Here is a 26,790-nt window from a genome sequence, read left to right as displayed (position 1 = left end):
TCACTGGTCTATTAGGGTTTTGTACAAGATTGTATGGTCACCGTATTCATGCCTGATTATTCAAATGGTGATTTAGTAGTATGCATTACTTATGAAACTTGGGGTCTATTTTTGTCACATATGCCAAAGTTCATTCTTCGTGTAGTGTGTTCAATATTTGTTTGCTATTTCAGGTGTCATATTACAAAGACATCCTTAAGACAGACAGAAGATTTCAAGCATTTATCAGACAAAAATCTTTACATCCTTTAATGAAGAAGAAAGGAATTCCAGAATGTATATTATTTGTAACACACAGGGTAACCAAATATCCTCTTATTTTAGAAGCCTTAATGAAATATAGTAAAGATCAAGAAGAGGAGTTAATTTCACTTAAGCACGCTTTAGATTTGGTTAAGGTAAGTGTTCTATCAAAATTTCGAATCTGTTTTGGAAATTGAGAAACAAGAAAATTACTTTCTTCATTTGCACGAGAAGATCCTTATAGTGTTAATACTTGTCTGTAGATTTTTAGATTTTATTGGAACATATTTACACAACAATGTTTTTATTACCTTTTATGTGTTTTTTTTTCTATTGCAGGAAATACTTGTAAATATTAATGCTCAAGTTGCAGAAAAAGATAGGGAACAGAGATTATTAGAAGTCTATCATAAGATAGATGCGAAATCCTCTGCTGTATATAGGGAACAGAAATTTAAGAAGTCGGATCTTTTGTCTAGTAGAAAGCTCAAGTAAGTATTCCACTACCTACTTTTGTGACATTGCTGTCACTTACCATTTGGTCTTTTCCCACCCAGGTGGCCCAGTTCTTTAACTTGTTTCAGTTGCCACACACCCCATGTGCTAACTAAACTTCCTTATGTTGCTGATTTGCACAAGCAGTGAAAAAAATAGTTAATAGCTTCAAGATGAATGAACTTTCAACATCTCACTACAGAATAATAAGGGTAGAATAATGATGGCATATGTGTCTATTACAGTTAAGAAGATCAATGTAAATAAAATTAAGCACACTAGTGTATGCAAGTTACAAGGTTTGTATTATGCACTGCCAGCAAGGATAAGAAATGTTACTAAATTGACTTTTAAGAAGTAATTAAAGAACATTTTGTATAATATACTGTTCTTGTTGTGCTTATTTACAAGTGCAGTCACCAAACCCTTATTCTTGAAATGTAGATTTTTTTCCCACTTGATGCTTATAATTATGCTAATGCCTATGTTCCTACCTTTAAAAATGATCATTCTTGCAGGTTTGAAGGCTCAGCAATGCTGACTCAACAGAAAGGGAAGCCTATTATGGTGCAAGTAATTGTATTGTCAGACCTAATATTCTTTTTATTGGAAAATAATCAGAAGTATTATTTTTTCTCACCTGATACTAAGGTAAGTATTTGTAACATTAATACCTCTATATTTACAGAATTAACATCTGTAGCTTTAAAAACCTTTTAGTGTTGATTAACTGTGGTTAGTTGTGATTATTAAATACATAGAGTTAATTTCTAACCTTTTTAATTATTACTAAGTGTATTACATTTACCAATTCTGTGGTTATATAACAGAGAGAGAGATGAAAGATATTAGGGTAACTCTATTTTATTTTCCAGCAAGCAGATGTTATACCATTAGAAAAACTCATAGTGCGAGAGAAGGCAGGAGAGGGCTCGCGAGCAATCTACCTCATATACTCTAAAAATGCTGCAGAAATGTTTGAATTAGAATGTATACATCCCAAAGATAAGAAGATATGGTTGGAATCTATAAGGTATGTGAAGCTGTTTTTTTCTTTTTTATGGACACAGTACTACAGTGTGAGTGCTAAGTTGCATTTTATTGCACCAGCAGTAAGTTTCACATCTGGAATGTATGAGAAGTTCTTGACTATTATATTGAGTACTCAGTCACACTGTAAATGTGTGATTGTATGATGTCCTTATCAAGGACAAGCCTAAAAATGCTACAATTGCATTCTTAAAATGATGAAATGAACGATCTCCTAGTAATGGCAAGAGAATGAGTGATTCTCAAGTACTATTTAATTGCAACCATGGAAAACCACGATAGCAGCAGCGACACCCCACTTAACCAAACAAAAACTTCTTTCAGTTTTCTTCTGAAGATTGAAAAAGAAACCCACAAATTCAATTTGTAACTTGTTTACTTCTAAGTATTTTACATTTAGTTTTACTCCACACTCGAGTACTTTCAGGCCCTTCTGTGGCCCATTCTCAAGAGATGTTGGGATGTTAGCCTGGGTCAAGGCCCAGCAGTCTTCTGGAACTTCTTCTCGTTGTGCTGTCATTTATGCGATGGCTGTTCTGGTTTTCTTGAGAGTTGCCAATCCCCTCTTGTCCTCTGATATCCTGAGCTGATGGTCAATGGGATTCACCCTTGTGGTAAGGGTGTGGTCACCGTAAGTCTGTTGGGCAGGAAACCTAATCTCCAGGTCAGCAGGGTCAATCTTAGCTTCTTTTAATATCAAAGCTCGGCTTATGGGATCTTCTGAGGTAAAACCTTTGTTTCCTTCAATTACTTTGATCTCTCTGATAAGCGCACCTTCTACTACCCTCCTGTGACTAATTTTGTTGCTTTTGTATATAAGCCTACTGTTTTTGAAATCCATCCTATGGTCATTTTCCCAACAATGTCTAGCTATAGCACTCCCCTGAGAGTTAAGCTGTACTGCCCTTCTATGTTCTTGGACTCTAGTCCTTATTCCCCTACCTGATTCCCCCACATATCTGTCTCCACAATTATTGCAATTGATTATGTATACCCCCGCTACATCATCTGTATTACTGTCTTCTCCTTCCAATTTATTTTTACATACTTTGTTTTTTAAGGTATTATCAAAGGTATATACAAATTTATATTGACTTTCTTTCATTTTACAGAGCGAATGTAGAGAGTACATGGAATAAAGAAAACAAGAAAATAGTTGCCCTCCCTTTTATGCCTAAAATGAAACAAATCACTTCAAAAATGAAAGAAAGTCAATATAAATTTGTATATACCTTTGATAATACCTTAAAAAACAAAGTATGTAAAAATAAATTGGAAGGAGAAGACAGTAATACAGATGATGTAGTGGGGGTATACATAATCAATTGCAATAATTGTGGAGACAGATATGTGGGGGAATCAGGTAGGGGAATAAGGACTAGAGTCCAAGAACATAGAAGGGCAGTAGTACAGCTTAACTCTCAGGGGAGTGCTATAGCTAGACATTGTTGGGAAAATGACCATAGGATGGATTTCAAAAACAGTAGGCTTATATACAAAAGCAACAAAATTAGTCACAGGAGGGTAGTAGAAGGTGCGCTTATCAGAGAGATCAAAGTAATTGAAGGAAACAAAGGTTTTACCTCAGAAGATCCCATAAGCCGAGCTTTGATATTAAAAGAAGCTAAGATTGACCCTGCTGACCTGGAGATTAGGTTTCCTGCCCAACAGACTTACGGTGACCACACCCTTACCACAAGGGTGAATCCCATTGACCATCAGCTCAGGATATCAGAGCGACAAGAGGGGATTGGCAACTCTCAAGAAAACCAGAACAGCCATCGCATAAATGACAGCACAACGAGAAGAAGTTCCAGAAGACTGCTGGGCCTTGACCCAGGCTAACATCCCAACATCTCTTGAGAATGGGCCACAGAAGGGCCTGAAAGTACTCGAGTGTGGAGTAAAACTAAATGTAAATACTTAGAAGTAAACAAGTTACAAATTGAATTTGTGGGTTTCTTTTTCAAACCCCACTTAACATTTGAGTTTCAAAAACAATCAGACATAGCATTATTGGTCGGGGTTCCAAGGTATTTTTCTGAATTCAGCTCTCTCTCCGACTCTCTTTTCTATAAACAGTTCAGGCACCTTGTGGGGAAGGTGGGCAATATTGATAACTTTATTTTTTCACCAAACTATTAATTTTTTGAGCAATTTGTGTGTCACTATGTGCCATTTAGGTCAATATATAATTTCTATGGCTACTATCACAAAATACCATTCCTTTTCCAGACAAAATTACTACCTTGATTTAGAGGGTAAGGGTTAGTAAGTGTGATTTAAGTGTAAGAAAACACTAATATATTTTCCAGTATGTATTTTGCACTTCATGAAGGAACTTATTTTTTATTTCCCCTGTTTAATTTCAATATATTCATGATAGATGTATGGTTGTGACCACACAATTTCACTTATTACCATGTCTCCCAATAAGTGTGTAAGGGTTTGTAGATTTTGTCTGTAATATATTCATTGTGATGGCAGGGGAAATTGTTTTATATAACATTGGCATTCATTTTTATGAATATTTTCTTTTTTATTAACAGAGAAGCAATAGATCAATGTCCAGAAGAGGATAACACTGGAGAAGCTTCAGGAGAAATTTCTAAATTACTGGAAGCTAATAGTGAGAAGATCAGGCACATCACTGGTCAGTGTCCCTTTTTTGCTATGTGGAAAAATGTACATTATTGGATGATTGTAATCATTGGTAAATTTTGCTACCCACTAATTATGACTATATTCTTTTACTGTATGTATTGGTGTTATTGATAAGTGCAGATTATATCAGTAATATATTAATCCTTGATACTACAGTATTTCTGATTTTCGTTGTGCTCCTTTTGACACTGCAGAAAAGTTTTATTTTAAATATTTCCAGTATTACATGAAGTTTTAGAACAAAATAGTTCACTAGAAAAAAAAAATCTGATATGATGAAGTAAACTTAACAAATTACCCTTTTACAGACTTCATAAATTCTTTTAAGTATAAAATATGATGTTGGAGTTTAGTTACTGGGCATTCTTGAAATTTTGCACCAATATAGCCTTTGTGTAGTCTAACAACTTGTGAGTATGGAAGTACTATATACAAAATATTTAGACTGTTTAATTCATTTATAGTGTAGTTCTATAAATCCTTTAACTATTTATTAGTCAGTAACGCAGTTGTTCATTAGAAAGTTACTGACTTTGCAGTCAGTTAAGCAGTTGCTCCAGAAAAATTTGGTGCAATCATATTTTTGAAAAATATTAAAAAGAATAGTACATAGTATTAGATTTCAGATATTAAGTATCTTTCGGCCTCCCAAAATTTTTGCAGTGAATTCTCATTTGATATTCAACTGTTGTCCTTTATTCTTTATTGCAGGTATTCTTCAGCATAAAGACAAAGAACTTGCAAGATTATGTGAGGATAAGATGAATCTTGTTATAGAACTATTAGAGCTCTTAGGCCACGATGACTTTCCACCAACTCCTCAGTACAGAGCACTACTGGATGAGCATCAGCTTGATTACAATACTGCAAGGGACCTTCAAATAAATTCATTAAATGTAAGGAACTTCAGTACTGTAAATTAATACTCTTATCTTTTTGTAGATGCATTAGTATTCAGTATTATTTTAATGCCACATTTATTTAAAGTATACTAATTATAGAAGTAAAATTGGTTACCCTCATGCATCAGAATTAAAATTAAAACAATGCAATTTTGATTTAGGTTTTGACTTCTGAAGTAACCTCTGATCTTCTCAGGCTTGACATATGGCTACACTTCTATAATGGTTTTTTGCTCTACTACCTTTTCACACACAAGGAAATTTGCATATCTCTTTTAAAGTACAGTACAATATATTTTAGACTAAAATTATGTAACATTCAGATTGCTAAATATTATAGAAAGGTTTAGATGTGTGATATATAAAATAGTAGCAAATTTTACTGTCCTGTAGAATTTGATGTAGATTTAAAGTAAATGACTGACTTAGTATTGAGTATAGTATAATACAGTAGTTTATTGCTGAAATATATGTACAATATGTACAAGCCCTAGATATATATACTAAAATATTGGAACTTGATAAGAATGGTTTAGTCTTCTTACTGGAAAAACAAGCTTGAACAAATTAAAAGAAATTGTTAAAGCACAAATTTGTCAGCAAATAAGTGAAACAACACTTCTTGTAATGTGTTTGACATGATCCATTTATAGCTGTTTGTGTGTGTCGTTTCAGTACTGTACAGCTGTACATATCTCATATTTTCTTCGTGAGAATATATATATATATATATAAAGTATTTTGACTCTAGTTACAGCATATGAGACTTAACTCGTGAATAAATGTTTTTTTTATTGTTTATTTTTATTGCTAGAAATTACTTTTTACATTTTTAAAAGTAATTCAGTCACTTTCACCTATTTTATATTATCAAATAAATTGCTATGTTGTCAATTCTTCCCTGCAGGAGGCTCTTAGACTAGTAAGTGGTGCTTGTGGATGGGGCACAAATCTTGCACGGTCAGTCAGTTCAGTTGGAGAACATCAAAGTGATGCTTATGTATCGCCTAGCTTGCCTAAACGCGCCGAGACGTTCGGAGGGTTTGATAACCCCAATAAGGATGCTTCAGGACATGCCTCAAAACGTATGTAGAATAAAAAAAATTCAGTGTGTTTTGGAATAAAACACATTTCGGAGGGTGCAAGAACTGATGTATTTTTATATATTCAAGAGTGATCATTAAGTTATAGCCACTTGGATATGAATGACATGATTTTCAGTTATAGCTTGCTGCTGTTTTTAAGCACAAATGCGATCATTTTGTGGTGAAATTTAGGATTATGTAAGCATAAGTTTGCATGTTAAGTATACTATTGAAATACCTTATGAATTTCAGGTTTTAATAATTTTACCTAATTAAAATTGTCTTCTCTCATACTTATAGAATCTGGTGGGAAAAAGAAGAAGGATAGCCGGTTATCCCTAACTTCAACAGGAACAACAGATAGTGATGTAATGGAAAGTCTAAAGAACCGTCGCCCAAGCGGAAGTACCCTTGCAGTTCGATCATCTCAAGACAATCTTAGTATTGGGTCTACAATGTCAGATTCTGTCACTCAGCAACAGCAACAGGCTCTAGCAGCAAAGCTCATATATTGGTTGCAAACATCCTTAGTGTTGAGTCAGCATCATTTAACACAGTTTGACATGTAAGTATAGTAAAGTATTGATTTGGGTAATTTTTTCTGTTTTTATTGACAATCTTGCATTCCTCTGGACCAAACCAATCGTGATAATTGTGCATTCTTCTGGAGAAAGCCCAAAAGGCAATTGATACAGCCAATAAGTTTCTACAGGATAAAATTCCCAGGCTACTGAATGCAGAATGTAACGTGTACAGAACAGGAAGAGGGTAGAAAACTGAATACACGTACCAATAAAAATGACTTTGTAAGAAATGTATTTAGTCTATGAGAAAATTATTTTAACTTATACCAATTGCGGATGAAATTAAGAGATGTTTGAAATGCCCTTTATCTATAATCTTACCTCCATGAAAACAAAGGAAAAACATTACTCAACTCAGATAACAGCTCAGACCACTTTTGGGAGGTTACAGAAGAATAAAAAGAGGTAGTACCACAGCTTGGCAATGGAGGGATAGTCACCTAACCAAGTATTCAGAGAGCTGATCTTAAAATTAATGTGGGAAGTTATGTCTATCTGCTTTCCATCCTTACATACTATATATATTAGATTATACTTCAGATTTCTTCAGGATAAAATTACCTTTCTCCTCCTGGCAGATTGACAGGGAAGAGTCATACGTATTGTTTTAAGGTAAAAAAAATCTATGTATAGTCCTAACACTTTTCGAGGCAAAGTAACCATTAGCCATCCTTTTGTATAATTTTTGAGGCAGAACTTCCTTAAACATTCATATCCCATCCTTTTCAAAACTACATTGAACATTTATTTTCACATCAAGGCAGACTTGTGTTGAGCCTTCTCATCATATGGTTCTCAATATTTTGCATGCATCAGTTATGTTTCATCCCATCCAAGGCAAAATTGCAGTGAAGTCATACCATTTCATAAATGTCAGCAACAGTTTAGAATGGTGTTGGTAGTATCTGTAAAATAACAAATTAAATTAAAATTTTTATTTCTTGTAAAATACTTGAGATATATTCTATATACTATACAGGGTGTTTTGAAATTAGAATCCCCCCCCCCCCCCGTACAGCATAAACTAAAATTGATATGGACAAAAACAAAAGTAATTCAGATCAGGTATTTATTTAAGTTTCTCTCTTGAGTATTTAATATTTTGTGTGCCTTCCATCTGCCTGTACCACAGCCTGCATTCTTGAGGAGTATGATTTCAGCAAATCACAAAAAAGCTAAGACTCAAACTCCATTTCCTTGAGCACTTTGGTCACCTCTCTTCGCAGGTCGTCGAGGCTTGGCATACCATCATAGTTTCATTGTGCGCGCTTCAACACGATCCTTTAAGGTACTACCAATGTTTTCACACACATTAAGGTCAGGGGAGCTACCTGGAAATTTACTTGACGAGAAGAAATTGATACCACTGTTTCAAAGCAGCTCCTGTGTCTGAAGAGCCTTGAAACATGGTGCTTTATCATGCGAAAGTGTGACGACTTCATTAACGAAATTTCACAACTTGGTGATAGTGCACATCATTGCTGATATCATCTAACTTTGCAGCCCAAATGATGTCATTCTCATGATTTGGCTTCCTGACTGTGTAAATGAAGAATTCATCTGATGTGGCAACATGGAGAAAGTCAGCTTCATCCCAACATTTAAGAAATGAACCACAAAACCATGCACGGGCTTCTCTCTGTCTGTTGCTGAGTGATGTTGGGCTTGCTGATAACCTGAAATGGCTTGATACTAGATTTTTTCAAGTCACGATATATACACTATAACTTATCTTCTTTCTCCTTTTTGTTTCTAGTTCTAGCGCCAATTTACGTAGACTTTCTTGGTCTACCCACTGCCTTGGCTATGTCGTCTTTTGACTCCTGAGAAAGGACTTCAGGCCTTCCAAGATTCTCACTCTTTTTGCGATGACAGTCATATGGATTTTTGTTCCAGTTTCTTTTAACTAAGGATTCATCTCTTTTTAATGTATTTAGCTATCCAGGAACATGAAATGAAGGATGGGTCAGCATCCGTGGCGCCTCTGAAGGTTATAGCACGGATTCGGTTAATGTCAATCCATCTGATTTCCTCCAAGTCATTAGCCATGGCTGTATCTAACTCCGTTACTCAGTCTGAAAATACAAGAAATGTAAAATGAAAAGTAGCTTAATAGAAACTTAAGAGATAGGCTGTAGCAGAATTAGTCAAATGAGCAAAAGTAATGAATATGTGTATCCTTTGTGAAAGACAGAAATAATATTTAGGAGCAGAAATGAGCTAGTTTAGAATAGTATCAAAGTTAACAGAATGAAAGGATGAATCATTACATTGAAAATTGTACACCAACTGGTATTGTTTACATTTGCTTTTTCCAACAATTTTGTAATATTTTTCAATGGTGTATTTTACCTGGAGTCTCATGGCCATCAATTTTAGGACCAGTCTCACGATCACTAATTTTATTACAGCCTCAGAACAAAGATGGTTGTTGGTGGGTCATCAGTTGACGGTCGTTTCCGTCACTCCCAGAAATTAGAAGAGCTTCGAAATATTCAAGAGCAGATTAGTCATGAGAGAGCTCAGTGGAATAAGGAGAGAGATGCTCAAGAAAAATGGATATCTGAAAAGAAGTTGGAACTCCAAAAGAAACAGGTAAGAATTTTATGATATTGAAATCCATTGTAGTGGCTTTTCCCCTCACACGAATATTAAGTGGTCCAACCTGTTGTGGTGTGCTGTGCATATAGCTTCTGAGAACACAGTAGTACATTTTTAACTAAATAATATATCCTGTTCAGTCTTTAGTGTCCAATTATGCTATTGGATGCATTCCACTAATTCATACTGTAAAGTTGCCCATTATATGTAATAGCATATATTAATACAATAGTGGATTATGTGTACTGCACTGTTCAGGTAGATGAACAACTCTGATTATTTCAAGGTAATCAGTGATTTGCTTCTCTCTTCAAGATTTCAGTAAACCTTTTTTTTTTTCTTCAAAAGTAAAGCTTTGCATTATTATTCTGTGAACTTAATTTTAGAAATAACTTGATACAATGCAATTCTTCTCTAAATATTCTTTGTGTAATCTAGCATAAAAGATTTGGAACATAAAATATTTGGTCTAATACAAGGCTTGAGACTATCCAACCTTGCAGCAAAACACAATTTTTCATTAGAATCACATTTAACTTTTATGAATCAACAAAAAACTGCAGTTCATAAGGGTTGTAAAAGGAGTAGTGTGTATATTTAGGTTACTGTACAGGATTATTTAAAAATGGCCTATAATGTAAAAAATTTTTGGAGTTGTATGCTTTCAACGGAATTCTTCACATTCTGTGATACAATGAGTATAAACTCCCAGTTAAAGTTTGGAGGTACTCAGAAAATGTTTGAAACTTGATGAGGCTTGGAGGTAGTTTTCAGGATGGTCTCAGACTTGGTTGTTTCAGTTAGTTTATAAGATATTCTTCTTATATTCCAACAATACTTAACAAATATTGTTTTTTTTTTTTTTTCTAAACTTCAGAGCATAAATTAAATTTTGACATTTTTTCGTTATCTTTGCATTTATTTTAAGTTAATGTACTGAAATTTTTTTATTTAATCTCAGAGGTAAATTATTCATAGATTGTTAAGCACTTGGTTACATAAAGATGAAAACAAGACAATGCAATTTCTTCTCATTTCCATCTTTCATACATACTACGTACAATGTGCAGAGTAAACTGACAATTATTTGTGGGTATTATAGGAGGATTTACGGATGAATGAACAAGACATCACTCAACAACGGGAGCTACTGTATAGGAAATTAGAAGCTCTTAAAGCTCAAGGTATCATCTTGAGTCCTACTTTAACTGTGCTTACTACTGCTCCACCTTCCCACTCTGTCCATGATGAACACCATATAGGTGAGTGTTATCATGTGATTTTGATTACTGAGCTTTGTTCTAATACAGGTGGGTACTTAACGCTGTTTTGATTGTGCATTCGTGATCATTTTAATATACAGGCATGGAAGGTATGCCAAAGGCCATCTTAAAGTTTGTTACTTTGTAATGAATTCTCTACCATTTTTTCAAATTGGGATCATTGCAATATATCTATTTCATAGAATTGTTTTCACAACTAGGATATTTAGAGAAATTTTTAGTTTTCTCCCATCTCTTAAGAATTAGGCATTAAGCCCTTTGATGTGATTGAGACAAGGGATCTGTTCCCCTTTATGTAGTTTTTAGGCATTACCCTTTTTCAGACCAAGGATAAGTATTGCTAGACTATGTACAATGATTGTTTTTTAAGTTGTTGTAGTACTATGTATCTGACAGGTTTTTTAACTTTGCAGGAAATGTAATTGCGGGTGCTGGAGATGGTGGGCAATCATCTCAGGGATCTCCGCACAGTTCTCCACCAAGTGCTGCCCCAGCTAGGATGCGCACAGATCCTAAGCATAGGAATTCCACAGCTGGTGTTGCTAGTTTAATTAAAAGAGATTCAAATCAGTCATTACCTACACACTTAATATCTGCAGCTAATCAGCAGAAAGCAGCCATATCAGTAAAGCAACAGTTGCCTATGAAACTAGCTAAACTCGGAAGCAGTAGCAGTACAGGTTCTTCCTCAGGTAGTGGTGGTGGGGGAGCGTCGTCTCCCAGCCAAGATCGTATCGAACATCATCGGACACACGTAAGTCCTGGAGCTAGTGGAGTGGTACAGATGTTACCTTTAAAACTGAGCCAAGGACCAGATGAGAAAAAAGGGTCACGGATGACTGTGGGGTACCAGAGATTAGCATCTCCTCCCCCTTCCCTTCATGAACCACCTCCAGGTCCTTCACACCAGCGGACTGGGTCATCTCCAGCGACCTTACAGAATGGATCTCCAATAACTAGTCCTGGAGCATCCACACCCACTGCCACCACCACCGCCCAGGGTGCTCATGCAACCCGCACTAATACTTATCCCAAACTGCCGAGCAAACCTTCCGCCATGCCGACCCCACGTGCTACCACCACACCAGAGGCATTGCAGGAAGGTTCAGGTGTGGGATCTGCAGCACGCCCAGGTCATCGTATTAAAGACCCTGTTACCAACCAGGACATCATATTCTTCTAAAGAGCTTTATTCAAGATAGCTTTTTAAGGTTCTTTTAGGTTCAGTGATATGACTATTAGGCATTTTTTTGATGGGCAGAATGGTCATATCCCTGTCAGACGTGATTAGCATCTATCCCTGTGATTAAGGCATTCCTTCCTTTATACACACACCACCACTGTTACATGCCCTTTAGTGTTTGTTATTATAGGTGTGATGTTATGCTGCGGGTCTGGATAATGTACATAAAATATTGTATTTGCACACTGTCTTCCTGCTACCGGTAAACTGCACTGGTGGAAGCTCGCACTCGTGTGATAGATGCACCCCCATTAAATCCTTGGCATATGCTGCTTACATAATGTATGAGGACAGTGGAACAGTATTCTTATTCTATACAGTAATAGTTTTTATATAAGGTAGAAAATGGAGCGAATGTTGTAAAAAAAAATATTTGATTGAAATGAGTGACTATTTTTACATAAGCATGAATGTTGTGACTGATTGCACATTCCTGTGGCCTTTACTGCCCCATGTAGGGAAGGGAGCAGCCTCGAGGGGAGAGAGGCTGCTCGCCCTCTTAAATGCATTAATGTGCGGGCTGCCTCAGGTGGTTCAAGAACAGCTAAACTGTTCTTCTTTTAGTCAGATTATTTTATCTAGTTTTTTTATACGCATTTTTGTATAATTTAATAGAATTTTATTTATAGATAGTGTACTTAATGAAATCCCATGTAGCCAGGATGGCAGTGTGTACATTCCAAAGAATAATTATTTCCATGTTGTGTTTGCTATATGTTAGCCCAGATGGAACATAGGGTATCCTAATAACTACCATGTATCTAGAATCCATAGTTTTCCTAAAGCTCAATGTTTATCAGTCGAACTTCCAGGCAATGCTAGCAAAATAACATGAAAATTGTGTATAGCCATCATAACAGTGTTGAGACTGGGTTTAAAATTGTGCTGAATGTTTAGGTCATTGTACAGTGTAATTATTTTGGCCAGCACAAACACTCTTGGGGGTCATTTTTTGCCCAGTATATAGATACAATTTTGATCTTTTGTACAGTTATGTATATCAGTGAAGTAATTGAGAGAAATTTATTACTGTTGAGAATGTTCAAATTATGATCCTCATAGAAGAAAGCATTAAGAGATACTATAATCAGTCCATAAATGTGACATATCAGCAAAAATAAACTTTCATTTGTGAAGACTTGACAACAGCTATTTGACTTGACGTAATCAAGGAAAATGGGACTTGTCAAGTAATGTCAATTCGATTTTGCTAGTTTGTCACACCGTAGTACCTCGACTAGACTTGGAAGAATAGGTAAAGGTTGCTGAAGTCTTTGTTACTTTTATAGAGAGTTTGCCACTTTTTAAAATACGAATACAGAGTACAGAATTAATTTTACTTTATACCGAATCTACTTTTGGGCATGGTATTTAGTGTATGGCTTATTTGTCTTTTAAAAAAGTAATATGAGCCAACAGATTTTATCACTTTTCCAGATCGTGTTCATATTTGGTCTTCCATACCATTACTGATTTAGCTTCCTAGAGCAATCAGTATTCCCAATTTTCAAAGCTTGAGTTGTGGAGTCTGTTACTATGTACCATTTCTTTTTAGTTATGGTATAATCAATCATTTTCAGACGAGGTAATTCTAGTCTTCATTTTCCATTTGCTTTCACTTATTTATTGGTAGATCTAAACCCTGTCTGTTTCTGGAAATCTTTGATATGATTGAAGTATTTTAATTTGTTTCACAGGTAGCCATTGAAACCTAAGTCTACCTAAGTTACACAAGGCAACTCTCAAACTAAGGTATAGTTCAGCTTCCCAGTCTATCAAAAAATACATTCCATTTTTTGCTGGATTTCAGAAATATTACATTAGGACTAACCACTATTCTTGTCCACTAGAATAGCGTTCTAAGTTCCGGGGGATATGAAGCTTTTCTCTATTATACTCCTTACTCTGTTGCAGATACTTCATCTTTATGTAAATAAAGTTGTATTTTCCTATTGAATCTTTACTTGCAGATAACAAAATTTCTGCCAAATAGTCTCAAGATCTGTAAAACTGGTGCTTTAACTAGTCGGTGGGAAAAAACTCAACTTTAACTTCATAAAGTGACTATCTGGAACCAGTCATTGTGGGTTTAATGTGTTATTTCTGATGTCCTGAGTATTAATTATTAATGCTAGGCATTAATAGAATTTGGAGTCAGTTTGGCAGCATGTGATACAGTAATTACCAGAGAACATGACTCGGTAATGACATCCAAGAGGTTGATCTGATAATAGCTTTTGCAGTTAAGCATAAAGCATTTTAATACATTTATTTTGTGAATAGAAGTCCAAGAAATAAAATGTTTATCATGTTAGGGTGAGTTTTTTTTTTTTACCTTCAACATTAACGTAAAGCAGATATTCTTTTACAATAAAATACCACATTCTTCATGTAATTTGTATTTTTCCAAAGGATACAAACCATAACTTATGTGTATGAAGTGTTCATTGAAATTCGGTAACAAGGTGGTAAACTGAAGGTAGGAAAGTGAGTGGGGGGAAACCCCCTACTCACCTGCAGTAAACCAGAACTTTTTCCTTCAGCATCAGGGATCATGTGGGGTTTCTGAGGTGGGATTATGAAAAAGGTTTTTGTTTGTAAAACTAAGAAAAATATAAATTGAATTATTTAAAGTTCCTATGAAAAGACAAACCATTCCTGCTATTTGAGACACTTTTGGATAGGATTAGTGGTCTCTCAACTAACTTGACTAGTTGAATCCCCATCCAGAAACACCATGCTTCTGGTCACAATTGTGCTGCCCAAAAAGTATGGTAGCGTAAGTAGTATGTGGGTCAATCATTGTGGCGGAATCAAAGCCAAGTAAAAAAAAGCAAGCAACGCTAACAAAGTTTCCCACACTCACACTTTCCCTTTTACGTTACTTTTAACCTGCTGGACAATTGGTTCAACGAAATACTGAACACACAAAACAAAACAAAAAAACACGTACTCACCTCTGGCTCGATATAGGCTAGGCTGTGCTGTCCGCTGGATAGGCTATAGGCTAGCAGACACACAACCACCGCTGATAACCAAACGCCAACCAACTGAGACCCACAACAACTCGACAAATCACTGCAGACGAAGGTATTTCTACAGAAGCAGTCCTTACTTCTGCCACTCCCATAACAGACTCCCACTGATATACTACAGAGCGCCACAACAGACATGCTTCCCACCGCCCACAACCTTTGGAGACGTTGTCAAATATAAACTACTATCATTACTCCTCCATATCATAAATTGATGGCTTCAGGTAATTTTAAACCACCCATCCCACTGAATTGAAAAGGGAGGACAGAGGGCGTCACACCTTCTGACCCAAAGCTTGATTATAAGACATCAGACTAAAGTCTACTTCAGTGACCTATCCAGTACAGTGCTTTGAGCTTTAAGATGGTCCATTTGCAGACATAACAGATACTTCCTAGAGGAATAATGGGTGTGCATTTGAAAACATGCATCCTTTAGATTCACTGAAAGCATGAAATCACCCTCTGATGGAATGAAACATGGAAAGATTTATTTCCATCTGAACTGATTCTTTTTCTTTCTTAACATGGAACTCACTCAACAGGAAGAGGTTGATGAGCTGCTTCCAACCCTCAATTGACTTTGCACCAGGAAAGCCATTGTAAAAGGCTGGGAGACAGGTAGTAGCATTGTGGCGGGATCACGAGCCCAAAAAACATGCTGCAGAATCACCAACCCCCCATAAACCTAATCAATCCAGCCGCCAAACTCACCCTCTGTCACACTTTCCTCTTTACACTACAGCATTCTTTACACTACAGCATACATGCAGAACAATTGACCTATACCTACACAAAAACAAAAAAAACACAAAACACATGTACTTACCAACCACTCCAGATACTCCGGGCTATCCTGTGCTGTCTGCCGGTCAAGGTCACTGAAACCCCAACAACAACAACACAGAAACCAAGAACCACAAACCCAACATCAACCAAGGACCACAACTCAACAACACAACACCCAAGTACTACAACCCAACAACAACCAAGGACCACAACTCAGCAACAACACAACAACAACCAAGGAACACAACCACAACTCAACAACACAGTAAACAACCAAAACTCAACAACACAGTAAACCAAAAAGGAACACAACCACAACTCAACACAGCAAACAACCAAAACTCAACAACAAAGTAAACCAAAAAGGAACACAACCACAACTCAACAACAACACAACAACCAAGGACCACAACAACAGACAACAGCACAAGCACAACAACTCTAAGAAAACAACACTAACTTAACAACAAACAAAAACACACAACTCAGCTGACTATCAAGGCGTTCAACCAACTGCTCCGACACTACTGACTGTCACAGCTTCGGACTAAAGACTTGCTAAAAACTCACTCAAAACACAGAACTCTGATCTACAACAGCACCAGCAGACAACTCAAAACTCACCAACAGCCAATACAGTCGTTAACCATCCAACCACCAATTACTCTCTCTCTCTCTCACACACACAGACGTTGTCAAATGGAACTCCATAACTCCTCCATATTTCCTCCCCCCCGTTACATTTGACAACGTCTCCTTACACTCACAACACCCACACTAAATAGCCTTTCGCAACATCCACGGATGCTCGGACGCAGGTCCCCTAGATCTTGTTTGAGGGCCCTCATACACACTCAGTTACACCACCATCAACTCCTCCCAGATCACTTCCAGTCAGACTACCATTACCATCTCCCTCACTACCATCCTCCCAAATCTCACTCACTATCTCATCTACCCCTTCTAACTCTTGTCCGAATATCTCTCGTAACTCTGCCACCATATCACTTACCTCACTTACACTCCTGCCAAACTCCCAAAGAGACTCATTCATACTGCCAACTACATCCTTCCCAGTGAAACTTCACTACACCCTAACAATTCAAACCCACACACGCTATATGCATTATTCCTCCCCTCAAAGTCATCTGTATTACACGCCTCATCCACCATTTTTACCCTAACACTAACCCCTCTATCATGCAATTCACATTTCTCCCTTTCATTCCCTTTCCTTACCTTCTTCCGCTTTCTTCCATACTCAACCAACGCTAACTGCCGATCTTCCAGACCCATTTGCTCACTGACACTCGGCTCACATTTATTCACCCTCAACCACTCACTCAACGCATTTTCCCAAACATACTGTTGCATACTAGAGGACCCACCCAACTGAATCCCCCTTAACACCTAGTTTCCCGAATTCCCAGCCTGACTCATCCTCTTTCACCTACACACACTCGCCACGTGACCTTCCATTCCACATTCAACACACTTCGCCTGCTGTTCTTTACGCATCCTAGCATAATGCCCGTTCTTCCCGCAGTTGCCACAAACCATGTTCATACGGGTACCCAGACATCCACTAGCTATGTGCCCTGCCTGTCCACACCTATAACATTTACTATCCCTATCTTTCTTACACTCGCTAACTAAATGCCCTGTGTGCCCACACCCGAAGCATGCTCCTAACGCCCACCGACATTCATTCTTCCTGTGTCCTGGCTTACCACATCTATAACACTGCTGCTCTTGCTCATAACTAACTGACCCTACTCTTCCAACACTCGCTCTCCTATCTCTTTTGGGGCTAACTACACTCATATTACTTGCCCTGAGGCTCCTATCTCGGCTAATTCAGTCCTAACACTAACACTCCTACTCTCTTTCATACACTTATCCAACTCGTAATCTTCTACTATTTCTAAAATGTCATTCCATGTCAACCTTTCATTTGTCCATCGCATTTTCTCCTTACGTTTCAGATTTATTAACTCGTATACACTCTCTGGTACAGTCGCCAACAACTTTCGCACTATCTCCTTACACTCATTTATCCCTTCGTCCCCAACCTTTTTCCTGGCTAATGTTTCTAACCTGCACACATACATCGACAACGACTCACCAACATTCATTCTTGCCTCTTCAAAATTTTGCTTTCTATTATATCTAACAATACTCTTTATCCTCTTTGCCTGTTCTACAATCCTGGCTCTCACACTCTCATTAGGCACATTCCCTACACTCATCATTACCCCATACATACTCAACAAAAATCCCGTCAAAAAGCTACCTAAGTATGTTATCCCCATACTTAACATCGCAATACCTCTCATATTCCTTAAAAAAGTCCCCTATGTCCCTACTACCATATTCCTCATAGTGTGCAACATCGGGGTACCTCTCATATACACAGCCTTTCGTACTTCCTGCTCACTCTTACTCTCACTTTCGCTACTTCCATTCTGACCCTTCTTTCCCCTCTTCCAAATACAGCGAGTCCACTTCCATACTCACGTTCATACTCTTGACTACGCTCTTCTTGCCCTTCTTCTTTTTACCAACCTGTTTCTACTCAAAAAACAAGCTGCAGAATCCCCCCCCCCCAATAAACCTAATCAATCCAGCCGCCAAACTCACCCTCTGTCACACTTTCCTCTTTACACTACAGCATACACGCAGGACAATTGACCTATACCTACACAAAAACAAATAAAACACAAAACACATGTACTTACCAACCACTCCAGATACTCCTGGCTATCCTGTACTGTCCGCTGGTCAAGGTCACTGAGACACCAACAACAAGACAAAAACCAAGAACCACAACCCACAACCCAACAACAATCAAGGACCACAACTCAACAACACAACACCCAAGTACTACAACCCAACAACACAACCACAACTCAACAACACAGCAAATCAACAAGGAAAACAACCACAACTCAAGAACCAAGGACCACAACAACAACAACAGACAACTGCACAGGCACAACAACTCTAAGCAAACAACACTAACTTAACAACAAACAAAAACACACAACTCAGCTGACTATCAAGGCGTTCAACCAACTGCTCCCGACACTACTGACTGTCACAGCTTCTGACTAAAGACTCGCCAAAAACTCACTCAAAATACAGAACTCTGATCTCCAACAGCACCAGCAGACAACTCAGAACTCACCAACAGCCAATACAGTTGTTAACCATCCAACCACCAATTACTCTCTCTCTCTCACACACACACATGTCAAATGGATCTCCATAACTCCTCCATAGCATAGGAAGGATGGAAATATCTGCTCAAACTCCAACAAAGCAGCAGCAGACAGTGGTGAACCACAGTCTCATGTGGGACAAGCTTGATTTATGCCTCTGTTGGAGAGCACAGGCTATTCATTCTACTATCACAATCATAACCCCCTAGGAAAGCCAGAGGAGAACTGACAGAAGTAAGCGAGAAAGAGGGCAGCCCAGGAGGAAGGACCTGAAAAGATTTGGCTGTACGGAAGGCCAAATACGTATTCTTTTGCAATGAGACCAGTGAACATTGTTTGGCCTTCTTCCACTTCTGCTGAACTCTCCAGTAAGGAGATAAGCCTGCACACTTTCTCACAGGACCTACCACTACAGAGCACCAAACCTGGTTACACAACTCCAAAGAAATACAGCGGCCAAACACGTCTATGTCCTTCAGTTTTGCTTTGAACAAGAAAAGTTAGTAACAAAAGGTATGAACACAAACCACGAAAAGCATACATACAATAAAAATGTGAAAGAAGTTTCACCTTAATTGACTACCTTCTCATCATGTTTTAATGACCATTTCCAGCTCATACAAAGAAAAATGTCTACAAAAAATTGATTTATTTCTGTATGAACAAACATTTTTCATAATAAACCTACTTATCATGGACAGCTTTATTTTATGCTACAGCTCTCCAGCTATACCTAATTGATAAATCTTGAAAGAAAAAAGAAATCACTAAGCATGCCCAAATCACACTATCTTCCTACAGGGTTTCACTCTTTCAATCATGAAGAGTGCAAGGAAGTGAGGGCACTAAGTTGTAATTAATAAGTTTGTAAGAAAAATAACCTTTTAACAGTTAATAGGCATGTCCACTAATAGACAATTCAGTTTAAAGACATTTTGTTAAATGAAAAATCAGTCTTGTTAGCAGACTTTTGCTCAGTTTAAAGACGTTCAAAGATGACCAGCTAGAGCATGGATATGAGTGCAATGTATGTATGGTCCCAGCTGAAACAAAGGGAAGGGACACACAAACTACATGGATCTCACTCAGTACAATCCTTGATAAACCTGTGTTTTTGTGTGTCTTTACACTGGAGGACAAATACAAAAGTCAACATGGTCCATAAGAAAGCTAATGATGACAGTGATTATGATGTGAAATTAATGGTGAGGTACAAAGCAGAGCTGATTCAAGAATAACCACAGGACCTTTAGAGGAAGCAGCAACAGCCAAACCACTGAGATGTGTGCAAGATGGGGGAAGTGCAAAGTTTTGTTAAAAATTATCACCCTGACAAAGCTCTAACAAACTGGTATAAATTTGCTAAATGACTCTTGGGGAACACTTTACAGCACAGGCAATAACAAATATCACTGGACAGGTTTTGATTGAGGGAAAAACACAATGAACCTCAAGATAAAGCATTATAGAGAGACAGAAAATATAAACCTCAGAAATAAAGAAGCGCCTCAGCGGCGTGGTTGGTATGTTATTAGCGTTCCACCTCAGTGGTCACGGGTTCGATTCTCGGCCATTCCATTGAGGAGTGAGAGATGTGTATTTCTGGTGATAGAAGTTCACTCTCGACGTGGTTCAGAATTCACGTAAAGCCGTTGGTCCCGTTGCTGAATAACTAATGGTTCCATGCAACGTAAAAACATCATACAATCAAACAAATAATCAGAAATAAAGATGTTCCAAAACTTCACTCCCTGCTCCCTGTAACTGCCTACTTGTGGCAGTGACAGAAAGGGGATTGCTACCTGGGGAGGTGGACAAAAGGACTACAAAGTCTACCACCTTTCTCAAAGGAAAGAGGCTGAGCTACTTGGGTTTTCGAAGAGCAGGCTTCTTTGTCAACCCTGACGTTCAAGGGTTTGCTGACCTCTCAGGTTTAGCTGTGGCAGACTTCAAATCTGAAGCTCTTGCACCAGGGTATCTGATGGATCCTGACGGCTCCTCTCCTCCAGAACTGCTGCAGACAGAGCCTGAGAAGCACTTCTGGGAAGTTATTAGTTCATTTGTGGGCGAAATGACCTCAGGGAAGCATTCTTGGCTTTGTCCTCAAACAGTCTCGTCTGTGCAGCTGATTAAGGCGGCCTGTAAGCTGCCCTTCTTTATTGATCTCACATACTCTACCATCTCTATGCTGGTAAAAGTCAAAAGAAAAAATCTCCTGAACTGATAGTGATCGGTCTACAGTCAGTCAGTAAAATCCTTTGTGAATAATAAGTGACTATAAAATCCTGGAAAACCACAATGCCTGGCATTAGCTAAACTTCCACTGCTACTACCTGACCTAGGTAAACTCATCATCTAAAAAGACATCTAGAAGCTTATGGTCCAACTAAACACTTGGGTTGGGACAAGCACAACTGCTGCTACTTAGGTAACAGTGATAGTCAGTGGCAGTGGTGTCCAGTTTAAGATTTTAAGCAATAGGAAGACTTATGTGAAGAAGATTTAGTTGCTCATAAGTAAGTTGAGGAGCTGCTATGGATGATAGGATAATAACAGCTGCCCTGGAGGTCACCTTTTCATTCAACTCCTTGACAAGGAATTCTGAAAATAGGAAAGGCTCTGAGGGATCAACAAAGTGGAGCTCATCTAAGTCAGTAGGTGTAGGATGAATGGAGAGGTTTTTAAATGCTGCATCTCTCTTTTTAAGCATTTCATTTAGCATGTATAATATAATGTGAACTTTGAGAAGTTTGCAGGTACAATATAATGTCAAAAAAGAGAATAGAAGCCCTGCCAAGGAAGGAAACACCCAACCTACTAGACAACATCATCATGAGCACTCATACTTTTAGACAGGTGAGCACTGGTGCCACTGGGAATCTACTCTTGCCGATTCATAAGTGGCTTCTGAAACTTGTAGACGACTAATTCCTTTTATGGATGACAAAGAGACACGAGCTAATAAAAAGAGGCTGGCACATCTTTAGCAATGGTATCAGCTGGAAAGACAGGGTGACAGGCCAGAGAACAACACTTCTGAATCTTACAAAATCCTCTCAGTCACTGGTCTGGCAAACATATGAAAACATATGTGGAAATCCCATGGGACAGTCAATGCCACAACTAGTCCCCTAATCTTGTATCTGTAGTATAATGGATGGTGGAAACTGACTTTGTCATCAGCAATTTGTATTCATGACAAGACTAATCATCCTTTCATAATTTGGCCACAGGAGTTACCCTAGTTTGACAAAGACATTCAAGTTGAAGGTACCATAAAACCACTCTAGCACCTTGGCAAATGAATTCTGATCCTTTGCTGGTTTCTCTTCAATCCCATATCAAATAATTTAGTCCTGTGACATCTAATCTTGTCTTGTGCATAGGATGCATAGAGTGCTAAGAGAGCTTAATGTTTCAACAGTCTTGAAAAGCTAATGGAAGAAGTACGAGGATAATATGCCAGATTTAATGTAGCTGTTGCTAGCTAGGTGGATCATTGGTGAAGAAAAATGTCTTCTCTCACCTTGATCATAGGTGAAGAAAAGTGTCTTCTCTTGAGAGATAGTGAAGTCATTGGAGGAATAAACCAAGGACTTGATGATGGGGTGACAACAGTTCAAGGTGTCAAGACAGAGAACTCATCATAGGTATAGTAGGCTTGATGTCCATCGACAAGGCACTCGAAGCTCCATGATGACAACCTGAGCGAGAAGAACATCTACATCAACTAGAAAAATGTCTGGCAGAACAGCTCCCTAAAGGGATCTTGGTCACAGCAGTAAACGTGAGAGACTGTGACTGCTACTACCGTGGGTGGGAAGAATGCTACTCCCCTCCTTTGGTTCCAGACTTGGAATAATCCAAATGAGAAGGCTTCAAAATACTAAGAGATGGATTAGGATGTACAGTATCTTAGTTCTGACGGTCATAGTGACAGCAGACAATAAAGGAGACTGCAAGTCACTAGGCTACGAGTCATGGAGTATCCTGAAGTCAAAGCATGATGAAGAGCATAAACTGGAAGCATTAAAGAAAAAGGAACAAAATAACGATGTTGAATAGCAAGTCTTCCTCCAAGCAGATGCAACAGGGGTTGTGGAGGGGTGTCAACATACACAGAAAGACTCATGACTGATCATAGACATTGACATTGAAGACAACCTTATAAGGCAGTCTGCTCACCTCCCTAATGCCTCAGGAATAAGGAAAGGTGCAGTGGGCTAACAGCTCACCCAAAATGAGAGCAACATGATTGGTGGCTCAAATGCAGATACTCATTCCCTAACAGACAAGTCTACAGAGGGAGATACACAAAAACACCCAGTAAAGCAGGAGTTCCACAAGACATCAACAGATGATTTTGAACTATGGCACTTTAATATATAGTCTAAGCTTGAAGGGGACAAAGGTGAAGGATAAGAAAAGACAGATAACTTACAAAAGATATCCCTCCCCATGGAGTGAAAGGCCACATCAACAGAGACTTTGGAATATAGCATTTACATTTCTTCTGGGCACAGAAAAATAACTGATTCACAAACCAGTTATGGTATGTATCATAATTAAGTTGAGGACATTCATGATATAGTTGATACAAAATCAGGGTCTTTGGAAAAAAAAAAACAAAAAAAAACAACTACAAGCTTGCTAAGGCAGACTCTGACAAGTACACTGAGGCCTGGTACTTCATGAAAAAAAAAAAAAAAAAAAAAAAAAAAAAACTATGACCTTACAACAAAACTCCCTTACCCACAAAACAGTGGTATGACAAAAATAACAAAATTTCAAGACTTGAAGGTAATGGGTTACTGGGTAAGAAAAACACTACGTTATAACAAATGTTACAAGAAATTACCTTATAAAAAAAATACAAGGCACCCAACCCAACAGGAATATATATAAACAGAAACTGAAAAACTGAATGATAATCAGAAGCAAAGAAGAAACAATGTAAAAGAACCAGGAAACAGAATATGATACAATAAATGCTCCAGTAATCCCAAAGTAATCTGAACACTGGCTTCTGACTATAAAGACAAAATCATGTAAAATAATACAAAAACAAAATAGTTAACACAAGAGGTGAATGAAAATGATGCAATGAATAATGACAGGACAGTGGATAATTTCAAACAAAGTGTTCCTGAGAAAAGTGATGACAGACTAACTCAATTCATACACAAAAAAAAGAAGGAAGAGAGAAGTGGACACTAATTGCACGTCTGCACATGTGCAGCAGAAGCCTCAAAATCTTGAACTATAAGATTTGGTAGGAACTGGGGTATTTCCTGTCCATAGACAAGGCAAAATAATGATTAATGAAGTTATGAGGACAAATGCACTTTGAAAAAACAACTTTTCTGGTTATAATTAAGAAATCCCAGAAATTGGGAATAAATATACAAAAGAAAACCCTACCCAAAACAAATATAATACATACTGACAATATTTTGAGGGACGGCTTTCAATGCCTTAACTGCTGACTTAGTAATAATGCCAATTACCTCATTTCGAAAAATACACAAAAAAACCATAGTACTTTAATATTTATTATAACATTAGGAAGCTCTCCACAAATATTTAACTTCATATAATCAATGTAATGTTGAAACATAAGAAAATACAAAAATGTGGTAACAATAAAAGTTAACATCGAGTTTTAAGAAAATTATATACCAGGTCCAAGTCCTGGTTACTCTAATTTATAATTATAACTTAATTCTAATATCACAGGTCAACAGGGAGAGTTATATACTAGCTCTAAGTCCCAGTTACTCTTAGCAATAGAATCTATTATTAAACTTAAATCTTCCTCTATGACACTCCAGTTCCCTAGATCTCCTAAACACCTAAGATTTGGGCATGCAGATAAAATACACTGAACTGATGCATATGTTAATTGGAATTTGGACAATCTAGCCAAAGATGTAGGATAGCTTTCAGAATCAAGTGCAATAATTATCTTTTCAAGGTTCTCCATACTAACACTTAAATTCTGCAAAAATTCATCAGTCACAGGCAATGCTTCTTGATAATACACTTCTTCTGAACAAAATAATTCCAGTGTCCTAAGTGACGGGCATTTCTCTAGCATAATCTGCAAAAACCTAACATCTAGCTCAGCTATTCTATAGAGTTCCAGTGTGTTCAACTTTGGAAAGAAAGTATCCTCTTGTACATCATCATCACTCTCAACACAATAACAACTTGAGTACAATACTAACTTTTCTAAATTTGGAAATGCAGCACTCAGTGCTCTAATTTTATCAACTCCTACAAGGTCATCATTTTCAGACATAATGAATATTTTCATGCTTGGCATGGGATCCATAAAATCTATATCCTCTACCAAATCCCCATGATATTTGTAAAGTTCTATCACCTGTAAACAAGAAAAATTAGCCTGTATCTTTTTCAATCCCTGGTCAAGATAGGAAGGTGAACCCCCATGATTCCAACAGAGGGATGCATATCTTTTTTACATTTGGAAAAATTCTGCCTATAGCTTCATTCACAGCATCATATTCTCCTCCTCTGCAACTCTCTTTATCCCACTCCTCAAACTCGGTCAACTTTATAGTACACAACTTGCCTATAGCATGTGTGTATTTAATAGCAACTAACCTTGTATCTACATTTCTGATAACATGCAAGTCTGGCATAAACTGGATCATCTTGACAACATTATCTATTACCTCAGGATGTCCTTTAAACTGGGGAAAGACAATAGTTTTCAGTTTTGGACAACCAGCATTCACATTTTCAACAGCACCATAGAGATACCTTAAGTAGGCAGTACAACCTTCTCCCATTTGTGAATCATATTGTGGATCACCATAAAAGCCTGTTGCTATATCTAAATACTGGATGTTTTGGCAATGACAACCAACTGCTTTTATTATATGCAAATCATGCAAACTTGATAATGTCAGGGATACCAAACTCTTAGACCATGAATAGTTCTGAAACACTGTTTGTGAAAGAATATGTTCAGATTGATTCAAATCTATGGGAACCACAGAATTCAACTTATCACAAGTAAGATCTAATTTCTCAATCCATTCACCCCTCCATGAATGATCATACATTCTCTTAAAATTTCCAACTGCTTATCAGAACCCAAATCTAGAATCTCATCAAACACACACTTGAGCAATTCTTTTCTTGTGCGCACTACTGTATATTCAAGGAAATATGCTCTTGCACTTCTTAGAAGTGAATCTCTTTTAGATACACTGACCTTTACATCTTCATCACAACCTACACACCGTGAAACAAGCCCTCTAACCAAGGACATTACACAGTGTCTCCCATAACCCTTCAAGCAAGTTTCAAACAATGCTGGAATGGGTTTCACAGGTGGCATTGTCTCTCCTGAGCAGTCTTCATGAGGTTATCTGGAAATGTTGGTTAAACATAACAAATGATGCATGAACAAATCTTATTCATCCATGACTCATGGAGTGATACAATCAAACTCAGACCGAAAGCTAATAAATGTCACTGGTGATTCTGATGTACTTCATATACTTACAACCTACAAGGAATTATTTTAAAAATATGCTCACATATTTCAAAGCTAATAACTCATG

At 37.5% G+C, this 26,790-nt stretch overlaps 1 protein-coding gene and 1 long non-coding RNA gene across 16 annotated transcripts in view; one reads left to right on the top strand and one right to left on the bottom strand.

The window, feature by feature from the left end:
- LOC135213543 (rho guanine nucleotide exchange factor 18-like) overlaps positions 1-14,464 on the top strand; it is a 1,147,377-nt gene extending 1,132,913 nt beyond the window's left edge. For all 13 annotated transcript variants that reach the window (XM_064247496.1, XM_064247500.1, XM_064247499.1 and 10 more), the window contains 11 exons: positions 174-398; positions 583-734; positions 1,257-1,389; positions 1,614-1,771; positions 4,338-4,441; positions 5,164-5,348; positions 6,262-6,439; positions 6,740-7,004; positions 9,435-9,618; positions 10,727-10,886; positions 11,321-14,464. In XM_064247496.1, coding sequence (XP_064103566.1) covers positions 174-398; positions 583-734; positions 1,257-1,389; positions 1,614-1,771; positions 4,338-4,441; positions 5,164-5,348; positions 6,262-6,439; positions 6,740-7,004; positions 9,435-9,618; positions 10,727-10,886; positions 11,321-12,090 — 2,514 coding nt within the window. In that variant the 3' untranslated portion in view covers positions 12,091-14,464. The remainder of the gene's footprint in view (positions 1-173; positions 399-582; positions 735-1,256; positions 1,390-1,613; positions 1,772-4,337; positions 4,442-5,163; positions 5,349-6,261; positions 6,440-6,739; positions 7,005-9,434; positions 9,619-10,726; positions 10,887-11,320) is intronic.
- Positions 6,998-26,790, bottom strand: part of LOC135213545 (uncharacterized) — a 32,521-nt gene continuing 12,728 nt past the window's right edge. For 2 of the 3 annotated variants that reach the window (XR_010314161.1, XR_010314162.1), the window contains one exon: positions 24,734-26,595. This is a non-coding gene — a long non-coding RNA (uncharacterized LOC135213545). Of the gene's footprint in view, positions 7,929-24,733; positions 26,596-26,790 lie in introns of those variants that run through there. The other variant, XR_010314163.1, reaches the window with a different exon arrangement.

Source organism: Macrobrachium nipponense, chromosome 43, assembly GCF_015104395.2.
Source record: "Macrobrachium nipponense isolate FS-2020 chromosome 43, ASM1510439v2, whole genome shotgun sequence".
Taxonomy (NCBI): Eukaryota; Metazoa; Arthropoda; class Malacostraca; order Decapoda; family Palaemonidae; genus Macrobrachium; species Macrobrachium nipponense.
Note: the sequence above shows the minus strand (reverse complement) of the source record. Positions and strands in the feature narration are given on the sequence as shown.